We start from the raw sequence: 11,263 nt of genomic DNA, 5'->3' as shown, positions 1-11,263 counted from the left end.
TCAATATTGTTAATATTACGTTTATTCATTTTTGTACAAATTGAATACATCAATGTATCAACAAAATCCTCAGCACGCAATACAATAATCCTCGACTTGGCAAGCATCACTCCATACAGCTATATGCAATGAATCGGTGCTGTTTTGAGTCCCTATCTGAAACATTCGACTTTATATTGATATCCAGAAAACACAAATCACTAAGCAATAGCTGCGAGATAGTCTTTAACTTCAGCCGGTGTTAATCTTTTGAATCCAGCTTCGTTGCAGATACCGATTTCTATGTTATCTTCAGTCATTTGACCTTCGAAACTCTCTTTCAACGTCAGTATAGCGGTGTGCACGGCGTCTTCCATTTCTAAAGTTTCGCTATATCTAAAATATCAGAAGGTATTATCTTCCAGTTAGCTGAAAACAGTATTCAATGGATTTTCCATGTTATAACAGAAAATTCCCTGGTTTTCCATAGCCATAGAGAGAAAAACGAAATTTCCATAGCTTTTTCAGGGCCTGGAAAAAATTCCCATTTTCCGAAACTTTCCAAGACTTTTCAAAACCTGTGGGAACCCTGTTTAAAATGTTACAATATATCAATTCTTTATAAATCACGTAGTGATAAAGGAATGCGTGGTCAATCATATGTCCAAAATCCTCGAGTTTTCCAGTTTTTTTGCACAATTTATCAAATTCCCACGTTTCTCTCTAGGTTTTTCAGATTACCTGAATTTTCCAGACAGTGGCCACCCTGAATGATTAATAGAAAATCACGAAAAATGACAGGCCTGCACACTACTCACCTTTTTTCAAGGAATGTTTTACCATTGACGAAATTCCTACCCATTGCTGTCGCTTTCCAGGCAAAATATGCACCCTGTTAAAAACAGAATCCAGTAAATTACAGTCAAATACAAATGGCTGCCTCGGACTGTGTTTGAATATGAGATACATACTGAAGGGTCACATTGATAGAGATACGGTCGTTTTTCATCCTCATCCCAACCTGCCAGCAGCAATGATACACCAAATGGACGAACACCACTGCAAATAAACAACGTCACGCAATAAGCATCTGAGACAAATGGAGTTCAGTTAAACAATTTGATCAATGATAAATTAATTTGAACTTTATGGAAAAACTCACAAAGTATTGTAAACCTATATAAAAATTACTTAGACGTTCGACTCAAATGCTGTTGAGCCAAATGCTTTAACTAAATGCTCTATTAGTGTTACTTCTTAAATGTGGGTTTTCCTGCAATTGAGATAGAATAATCACAAGGAATTTGAACTTGCAATGTAGCAAACATACCCTTGCTGAGTGTATTCTTGCATAACATGAGCGACTCTTTGCACAAGTTGAACAGTAGGTATTTGTTCGTGGTAGGCCAGATAGTATTGTTGAGCCAGTTTACGCGCTGCCAGTGTAAGTACCCTACAATAAAAAGTAAAGCGCTTATAATCAGATCGATCAAAAGGCGAATGGAGGGATAGATGTACCGGTACCCATATATATGATAGAAATCCCACAATAATTCAAGGTACATTTTGGCTGAAGACTATTAGCCATCATCAGGCATATCCAAGTATTCAGTACTCATAATGATGGCTAATAAGTCTTAATGCCAAAACCTTCTTCAAATATAAACATACACTTTTACTTAAGAACTTTACGTTTTTGGTTGAATCATTGTGAGATTTCTCTCAATATATTCATCTTACACGGATATTGTGTATGTTCTTGACTTAACATACCTGAAATCTGGACCCATACCGCTGTATACCATCCCGATATTCTTTGTAATCATTTCTATCTTATGAATGCTGTGTTCATCGTATAAAATAGATTTCTGTTTTTTCTCAGTGGCCAAAACGACTCCATTGGTAGCTGAAATATAAATAGATATAATACTTCAATTGATTGTAAGTTTATGTTCTTAAGAAAAGGATTAGGTCGTTTCAGAAAGTTCGTTCAGAAATTGGCAAATTTTTTGGTGAGAGTAGATGTTTAGAAACATCAAATCGATTTCTGAAATATAAATACACAGCTATTGATGGCAATTTTGTGCCTTAAATGAACGGGTCAGTTGGAGAATAAGGATAGTTTTTGATTGGATATAAATTGGATACATTAATTTGTAAAAAATTGATGTGATTACCTTTAATGCCTACAGAGGGTGCTCCTGCAGCTACAGCGGCCAATGCATATTCAATTTGTACCAACTTTCCAGAAGGACTAAAAATGAAAATGAAAACACTACATAGGATTCACCCAAAAAGCAGAATATTATGCCAAGACAACAGTGTCCTGTGACTGTCATTTGATTCACTCTCAAATGGGGGATGAACATTCAAATCAAAAGATCTAATAAAAATGATGCCGATGATGCCAAATGTCAACGACGGTGCTCAAATGAAAATGATTGAGAAGAAAAATTCTTCGACATTGATCACCATTACACGACAAACAATATTATTCTCTTGATTGATTCCACTGGTTTTTCAAGGAGACATGACTTTTTTAAGCTTCTACAATTGTCGATTTTTTCACTCTCACTCTTAGTCAGTAACCTGTCTGTGGTTTAGTTTCACAATCGGATATTTTCACAAACCACAGTCAGGAATGGGAAGGTCATTTTTGTATGAAATCTTCGTCAGCCAATTTGACTGACGAGTAATTTGCCTGGCATTTCATTGTCTCTTAAGATATCCGTCTAATTTTTGTTGTAATCGACGCACAACAGATTCGTAGTTTGTCTGATACCTATAACACCTCACCTGACGATCTTAATCCGTTTGCAAATCGGCCGTGAAGTGAGAGTAAATTTCCGTCGGGTCAACAGCTGCCATTTTGAAAATTACTGGAGGTGCTGGCACCTGTGGACTGAGGCCAGGACAACAGCACAAACTAACGAAGCGAAACGACGAAATTGAAAAAAAATTAAGAAATCAACACTTATTCACATTTTTCTTTTACCAGAATTTATTATTTCATTATTTATTGTGGAAAACATGAAGATTTGAAATATAAGTTGGAAAACCATCAAAAATAAAAATTGTCGTTTCGTCTTGGAAGTTTTATATAAATCCTTGTAGGTCCCCTTGCCTTATCATGCCACATGTGCAATACAGAGAAATGGCGGCTAATGGCGAAATTGGTGGAGAAATTAATTAATTTCTCAAAATAATGTTGATTAACCACTCGAAACATACATAAAATTGGATTATTTCGAAAGGTACCTGTGTTAGTTTGTGAATTAAGCCATTAATTGTGGACTGAAGTGAATAGAAAGTATATTTTTGAAGTGTTACTTTTTTCAACCGTGTTTTGGTCCTTGTCATCCCTAACGTTGGTATAAGCCCATCCGATTATAAAAAGCTTACCACCAACGATTAGGTAACTAACTATCTCACTCTGTGTTGTTCTGTTGGTATTTAACTTCTTGTTGTAGGACCTTACTTCTTTATTTCACCCGCACCTTGGCTAGGCTGGGGCTCATCATGTTGTTGTAGGCCCAGAAGAATCAATGCGATAATTGCATAGTTTCGTCTTATTTACCTGAAAGTTGTGAGAGAAAATCCGTATCCTCTTTCGCCAGACATGACTAGCCAAGATTTGAAGCCCAAATGACGATTTTTCTCTCGAGCACGCCGATTGGCCAATTGATCGAATCTGACAGATTTTCAACCAATAAAAATCCCCGAGACATCTAATCCAAGATGGCTGCCTCCATGATCTCCCGGCTCGGTGACTATTTTCTGCGTTTAGAGGCAAAAATCGTCAATTACATTAGTCTTTTCCCGCATCCAGGTAGATAATTACATTATTTTGATTAAATAGATGAGGAATGATTAGTCGTTATTGCAATTCCGTGTACAATTCATCAGGAATAAACCCTAGAAAAAATATTTTCAGGAATATTCAATTTCATATGTAGTGTGGAGCCTAGGTGGCAGCACGAGATGGTTAATTTTAATCTTGCGGGCTATGATTGATGGCCCGTTTCTATTATTGCTGTTATTTTTGATTCCAGGATATGGTGCTGCGTTTGCAATAAATTCGCCAGCTGGGGCTCTACCACAGTCAGATGGAGCTAGTAATTCAGGTCAGTCATTGCTGGAGTCTATTCTCGGTAACGGTATCTTCTACGCAGTACCAAAACACAGACGAACTGTAGAACGAAGATCAGCGCGGAAACATGCGTGGGGAGGTGGACGAATGGAAGATCATCAACCGAAAAAACACATTGTCGCTTGTTTGGACTGTGGAAATTATCATGAAAAACACACTATTTGTGGTAAGAAAATTACCTGAAGTAATCCAGTCAGATTCAGAGTTTACTGTTTAGAAGTTTCTTCAGGAATTCTAGTGCGCTTTCAATTATCTTATTTAGGTCATTGTTACGAGAAAGTGAAGAAAGAAACGCAGGCAATGCAGGAAGCCTTAGGGGTAGATACTTTAAAGTGAGTGTGCTCAGAATCTTCATATAAACTGTCCTCAAATTACTTTTGCAAATTTGTAGTCGGTCATGCATTTTGTCTTCATTTTCTAGATTCCAAGCTCCAACATCAGAACTAAAATTTTTATATAAAGACGAAAATAAAGATAATATCGCTCGGCATCAAGAAAAATTTATCGTAGAAATGGAGAAAAAGAGACCGGAATGGTTTCCTCAAGTGTTGCTCACGAAGCCGAACAAATCATAGTTGTGGAAATTACAAAGGCGACGCCTTCAATCACAGGGAATGCTGTATATTGGATTCAATATGTATCATGTGTTTAAATCTTCTGCTGTTAATCTAATCTTGCTTAGTTTTTGTAGCTAAATGAATAAATAAATTGGAGAATCTTGTTATTAAAATCTGAAAACTTTTTTGTTATATTAGAGGTAGCCGTCACATCCTGTTTCCTCAGCGTGAAAAGCCTTCAAACTCTTAAAGCGAGCGACTATAGAATATTTCAGGATAATAACAATTTATTCCATAGATGATTGCCACAACACTAAAAAATATTTCAGGATAATGATTTATTCCATACATTGCCATGTACAAAATGTAGAATTTTAAAACATTCGTAACAGGGTTTAAGTAGCACAGGTTATAGAGGACTATTCACAACTCGTACACATACATATACATCATGTAATACTGGTACTGTACACTGGCAAATATAATTATTGCAAATTGTATTCCAAACGATATTAAAATCGTAATACTGTCAAAATGTTGTGATCAGACCATGCGATTGAATGTCTCAGTTCTTTAAAGAGGGCCTCCTGGCATTGGGAACTTTCGAGCGAACGATTCAACTTCGTGTCTCAGTTCTGCGATCTTTTTCTGAGTTTCAGCGTCCGTATCAACAAAATTTTTAAAATCTTTCACAGTTTTACCTGAAAATGTAAATGGTATAATTTTGCATCTAACGATATGGAATTACAGTTGATATTCGCATACGATAGGGATTTTTAAGTTTACCTGCTTTGGGTTTAGCTTCAACTGATATCTTCACTGCTTCATCAATAAAATGAGCTACTTTAACAAAATCGGATTCTTTAAAGTCTCTGGACGTCAAAGCCGGAGCTCCTATTGAAAATATACAATTTACGCGAACATAATGATTCTGTAATAAGTAGTAAATGAGAAAAGATAACTCTGAACTGTGAATGAAATTTACCTAATCGAAGTCCGCTGGGAACGAGTGCTGATTTATCACCGGGAACTGTATTCTTATTGACGGTTATTTCGCTGAGTTCACAAACTCGTTCGACGCGAGCTCCGTCGATTCCTTTCGGGCGTAAATCTAACAACACTAAATGAGTATCGGTTCCGCCCGAAGCTACTTGGTATCCTCTCTCGATCAAAGCATTAGACATGGCCTTCGCGTTCTTCAAAACTTGTTCCTGATATTCGCGGAATGCTGGTCGCATCGCCTACAAAGACGTAAAATACCTCTTTAATCATTATTTGCATTGTCCAGAAGTATTGTTTTCATTGGAGTTGAGATGACCCAATCTCATTTAAGGACTTTCAATGGCAGTTATGAACCCTGTCATCTAATGCCCTCTTCTAATAATCAAGAATTTCAATTAACACAGACATTTGTTATTACTTCTATGTTAGACTTAAATTTAGAATCAATTTCAACTGTCTGAAACTGGGTTTCAGTTTCATACCTGTTGGAAAGCAACACACAAAGCGGCGATCTGTGCATTATGAGGTCCACCTTGTAACGAGGGGAACACTGCTCCATTTACCCTTCTCTCGTAATCATACATAATCTCTTTACCGGTCTTTGCATTGACGGATTTCACTCCTTTTCTGAAGAAAATCATTCCTGCCCTGCAAATTACAAACACGAAAACATCCGTGTCAGAAAGTCCCAAACTAATGTCCATAACTCCTATAACTGTGAAAAGTCTTCAATTTATACAGTAAATTAAGACCAGCAAAATTGGTCCGAGTTAAGTGCGCGTTAATGATAGGAAAGATAAGTTAGGAAATGAGAAACATGATTTTGTTTTTCTCCGAATTAATCGAATGTCTGAGTTGGCATGTCCGAGTAAGGCCAGGTTTACTATAAGTAATGATATTCTATTCATACCTGGGTCCTCGTAGCGATTTATGAGTAGTAGTTGTTACAATGTCGGCGTATTCGAAAGGACTAGGAACAACATGAGCGGCTACTAAACCAGATATATGAGCCATATCTGCTAACAGGATAGCTTTTACGTCATCGCATACCTAAAGAGCCAATAGAATATTGCCAGAAAGGGGAAGTGACGATTGAAGATTGAAAATAGACAGTTTGGCTATACTGACCTCCCTATAACGTTTGTAATCCAACAGACGAGAATAGGCACTTGTACCGGCAATGATTAGTTTAGGTCGGAATAGTTTAGCAGTTTCGTGTAGTTTATCATAATCTATGTAACCAGTTTCAGGCTGAAATTATTAGAGAAAACATTTTCAACACCACTGAAATCTTCCCTACTTACGGAAGATTATTATATATTTCACTGTTAAGTTTTATGTAAAATTCGAAAAAACCTCATTGCTTACATTTAATCTATAAGGCATCGACTCAAAGTAAATGGAAGTTGCCGAGATTCTTTTCGTGTCCGTGCTAAATCCATGGGTTAAACTGAAATCATAAATTCAGTACAAATCGCTTAGGATAGGTATAAAGAATCAAGGTCTTTCTGAAACTCTAACTTTAGTCTTGGTAGCGAGCTGAGGTGGATTCAATATAAACTTACTGTCCTCCATCTGGTAAATCGAGTCCCATTATTCGATCATGTGGGTTTAACAAAGCTGTGTACGCAGCGAAATTAGCGGGACTACCGGAATACGGCTGCACGTTCACACCCCATTTCTCCGGATCTAACTTGAAGGTTTCTAGAGCTCGTTTCTGGCAAAGTACTTCGACTTTATCAATGATTTCATTACCACCGTAGTACCTACATAGAATACAGACACATTCCATAATGTAGAAATTCATTCTGGAATAAGTGGGGTTGGTTTAAATAAAGAAAGATTTCACCAAATACCTGGCCCCGGGATATCCTTCTGAATATTTGTTGGTCATACAGCTACCCAGAGCTTGCATTACTGATTTACTGGTAAAATTCTGAAAATATGGACAAAATTACCATGACTGTGAGGTTTGACAATTTCAATTTCAATTTATTCATCATAAATCCAAAGTATAAGATTGTGAATGAAGAAAACAACAATAATAACAAACAGACAAAAAACAAAAATGTGTGACACAAAGATGTGCACTAACAGAAAAATAATAAAAGGAGAGAGAACATGAATTTTGGATTATTGACCGGACGATTTTTCTACCTCAGATGCGATGAGTTCCAATCCGCGGGTTTGACGATCTTTCTCTTTTTCAAGCAGATCAAATAATTCGGGGTCATCTTGTTCAACAGAGGTTTGTTCTGACCAAACTGTTCGACTACTGTTCGCAACTACATTAGTTCCCTGACGCAACAGCTAGAAATTACAAAAAATGAAAAACTGATTATATTGAAAAAAGAGCTTAGGGAAATAATTTGGTTATAATTCATGGCAGGCCACAACCTTCAATATTTTCTCCATTATACCAGAATGGTCATAATTATTCACAATATTCTTTACTTCTGTAAAAGGTCATGGTGGGGTCAAGACAATGAAGACCATCAGTAATTTCTTAGATGTCAGACAGAGACCATTAACTTGAAATATGTCAACTGTCATTTAAATATAGCACCTTTCAGTTGGCATTATTAATTCATGAAGACTTGAATATAATGAAAATATTTATATCAATATTATACTAGGGGTGATAGGATTTTATGGTGAAGAAACTTCAAACAACTCTTGTAATAAATGGAATGATAAATAAGTAGTAATTGATAAATCAGCAGGATACTAATATTACCACTTGAAGTGGCATTACAACACTGAATAGACCTACAGTGATTTTAATTAGAACTGCGTTGTAATTTCCATATTTGACAAATATTTCCGAGTCTTATAGAATTTACAAAAGAAAACTAAGCCCCTCTGCACAATATTAAATAAAACAGCAGGAGAAACTTATAGCCACCCCAAAACTACAATATAGGCTAATTGATTATTTGACTTGTATCAAACATGCAAAAACTTGAGAAAAGTAAGCATTACAGTTATCTTAGGAGTTTATCCTAAAGGTTATTTTTTATCTAAAAAGCAAACTCAACTTAGAAATGCTCTACATATCATTCAACCAGCTATCTGAAACGTCTGATTAACTATGACAGCAGGACAGACAAATCAGTTAGTTATCAGTTATTCTAGAGAGTCGAAGCCAGAGGCCCACAGCTATGTTCTGAACTGATAAGAAATGATCAGTCACAAAATTGAACTCGATAAAATTCTGATCATGCTATGGAATAAACCGTATTGTAATAGTGACATATTGTTCAACTGAAATAAAGACACCTGCAGTAAACAACAGCTGGTTTAAGATTACACCCAAGATGTCAGCGATTCTTAATCTAGTTTTGACAGTTTGAACGCAGGTTCAATCCATAATTTAGATCGCAAGTCAGTTTTAGTAGTTTCACCTCAGCTAACTGCTCTGAGAAATAAGATTAACTAAAAACAGTTAAATTTTTCACCAGCAGTTTTGCACAACTAACCCAATAAACTAACAAGATATGTTGCGATGTTTAGAAAGTTGCACTTTTAAGAGGTTCCATTTGTAGAATCGTAGAATCATTTCAGATGCTAGATCTAGAAATGACACTTTGAAATCATAATTGGAATGCCAAGAATTCCAACATTGCAGTAGTTCCTTAAAAAAACTGGAGTATTTGAGACTGCTTCGAAATAATACAGTGTTGGTTTCCATAGACAAGTGACTGTCTAATACAATTTGAAGTAAAAAACCCACAAAGATAAAATTAATGATCGTTTGACATTTCAACCTTATTCTATGGGCCATTTTCAAAGAAACATTTTTTTCAGTTTTTGAGAGAGGGTCCCCGGGCGGACCACTTCCTTCAGCTTAAGATAGCACACGCTCGTTCTTTTTCATAAAAAATGACCCATTCCTAGATTTTATGGGTTTCTCCAAATGACCCCTTTTCGGAGAAAATCTAGGGTGATTTCATTGAAACAGCCCCTATTTGCAAAAAGTAGGGAGGTTAAACTATGAAGCTTTATAATGAAAAATAGCTTTATCTACATCTTACCATTCACACATGATCAAAATGGACCACTTTCCTGGCTCTCGATGATCGCCTGGCTACAGTTTGATGTGGTAGGTAGAACCCCTGGCAGAACCATAGTTACATGCCGGCCATCATCAAGTGCCCGGTGAAGAAGTGATATGTGGAGGGCTTTGACTATTTCAGATGACTCAGGATCATGTTTGTTAGTTTGAAGACACGAAGTATACACACGGTTCGAATCCCGAAACTTCCTCATAACGATCCCGGATACTGATAGCCGGGAACGATAATTTAAAATTTTCGACATTTTAATTTTTGTCACATTTTAGAAATCCATACACCCTAATTTTTATTTTCACGGGTATTTTCTTATAAACAACCCCTTTTTTAAATTATCTCGGGGATGTCCGCCCGTGATTGGAATCAATTCTATAACCCTTTTCCCGTGAAATTAAGAACGCGGGTGCGTCCCATATGTTGAAGGAAGCGGTCCGCCCGGGAGAGGGTCAAAACTTCAAATGCTCATTAAGTTTTATCTTTACTATTGTGGGTTAATGCAACCCCTTAAAATTTCCAGCATATGGAGAAAATTGTAACTGTGCTGAATAAATTAAGTGATAATGATAGATCACACTGCTGCTGCAGTTTGCTAGAACTTGACCATCGTACGTATGTTTACAACAGAATGAACCAAGAAGAGATTCAGTAAAATGTTCCCAAATCATGTTCAGTTGGAAAAATCGATGGTTTTCCACAAAATCATGAGCAAAATAAGTATATTAATCAATGCACCGTAATATGAAGTATAGATATATCGGTTGAAAATGGTTTGACACTCACCCGTGATACGGCGTTAGCACGAAAAACCGACAACATCTTTAAGTTTTGATTCGATCGAAAAGTAATGTCAGAATGTGGAGGCGACCAGCGCAGAAATGGCATATAAAAACCCAATGCCGTGCGAGGCTTATTATGGTGTGAGGTCCGTCGAAACAATCTATACGCTCACTACATGCATTGTAGCATAAAAGTTGGGCTTATTCTTCTCCTAATTAAAATCACTGTTTTAGTTGAATTCATAAAGAGAACAAAAAACTTTTATGGGAGATATGAAATTTGAATGGTCTTTTCATCAAACATTTACTTTATTACTCGCATGCCACAGTAGGAATCTAGAACTGGACTGTTACGTGCTGCCCCTATGTATATCGTTAACAGCGAATATTTGAGAAGCACAACAATTATATTCACGCATACAACCAATCTTTGAACGCATAATAGGCACACCTATACGAATCACTCGAGACATCGTCTACACAGGAATTACCAAAACAATAGAAAGAGACTTTTTCAAACGCACACTTGCGAACTATCTTTTATTTCTCGCACAATTCATTTTGAACAAGAATCATTACAATCTAGAACAGGGCTCTGGTCGCATCAACACTATAATTTATTTCAAAAACGCACTTATAGATCGCATAAACCAAGAAATAATACTGCAACGAAATCTTCATATTTGGAGTCTTAACAATATATTTATAAACCTAGACGTAAACGGA

The 11,263-nt window shown here is 36.4% G+C and overlaps 3 protein-coding genes across 4 annotated transcripts; 1 reads left to right on the top strand and 2 right to left on the bottom strand.

Annotated features, from left to right (window-relative positions):
- Window positions 1-5: 5 nt before the first annotated feature.
- LOC141906860 (proteasome subunit alpha type-2) lies at window positions 6-3,629 on the bottom strand. The gene is made up of 7 exons (XM_074796304.1): window positions 3,557-3,629; window positions 2,157-2,233; window positions 1,753-1,885; window positions 1,310-1,432; window positions 951-1,038; window positions 798-871; window positions 6-375 (listed from the first exon to the last, which is right to left on the bottom strand). Exons 1-7 carry the CDS (start codon window positions 3,598-3,600, stop codon window positions 201-203), a joined length of 714 nt encoding a protein of 237 aa, XP_074652405.1. The 5' UTR covers window positions 3,601-3,629; the 3' UTR covers window positions 6-200.
- Window positions 3,630-3,722: 93 nt separating this feature from the next.
- Window positions 3,723-4,838, top strand: LOC141907452 (large ribosomal subunit protein bL32m-like). Its single transcript, XM_074797100.1, has 4 exons — window positions 3,723-3,808; window positions 4,032-4,295; window positions 4,392-4,461; window positions 4,551-4,838. Exons 1-4 carry the CDS (start codon window positions 3,730-3,732, stop codon window positions 4,702-4,704), a joined length of 567 nt encoding a protein of 188 aa, XP_074653201.1. The 5' UTR covers window positions 3,723-3,729; the 3' UTR covers window positions 4,705-4,838.
- Window positions 4,839-4,962: 124 nt separating this feature from the next.
- Window positions 4,963-10,657, bottom strand: LOC141906739 (serine hydroxymethyltransferase, mitochondrial-like). Of its 2 annotated transcripts, none has more exons than XM_074796046.1 (11): window positions 10,542-10,657; window positions 7,846-7,998; window positions 7,545-7,624; window positions 7,254-7,454; window positions 7,057-7,138; window positions 6,817-6,939; window positions 6,599-6,738; window positions 6,171-6,336; window positions 5,672-5,927; window positions 5,473-5,580; window positions 4,963-5,387 (listed from the first exon to the last, which is right to left on the bottom strand). In XM_074796046.1, exons 1-11 carry the CDS (start codon window positions 10,641-10,643, stop codon window positions 5,260-5,262), a joined length of 1,539 nt encoding a protein of 512 aa, XP_074652147.1. In that variant the 5' UTR covers window positions 10,644-10,657; the 3' UTR covers window positions 4,963-5,259. The 2 variants fall into 2 exon arrangements, with proteins under 2 accessions (XP_074652147.1, XP_074652148.1); XM_074796047.1 differs by lacking the exon at window positions 10,542-10,657 and adding an exon at window positions 9,723-9,854.
- Between the last annotated feature and the right edge of the window lie 606 nt (window positions 10,658-11,263).

Source organism: Tubulanus polymorphus, chromosome 6 (assembly GCF_964204645.1).
Source record: "Tubulanus polymorphus chromosome 6, tnTubPoly1.2, whole genome shotgun sequence".
NCBI lineage: Eukaryota > Metazoa > Nemertea > Palaeonemertea > Tubulaniformes > Tubulanidae > Tubulanus > Tubulanus polymorphus.
Note: the sequence above shows the minus strand (reverse complement) of the source record. Positions and strands in the feature narration are given on the sequence as shown.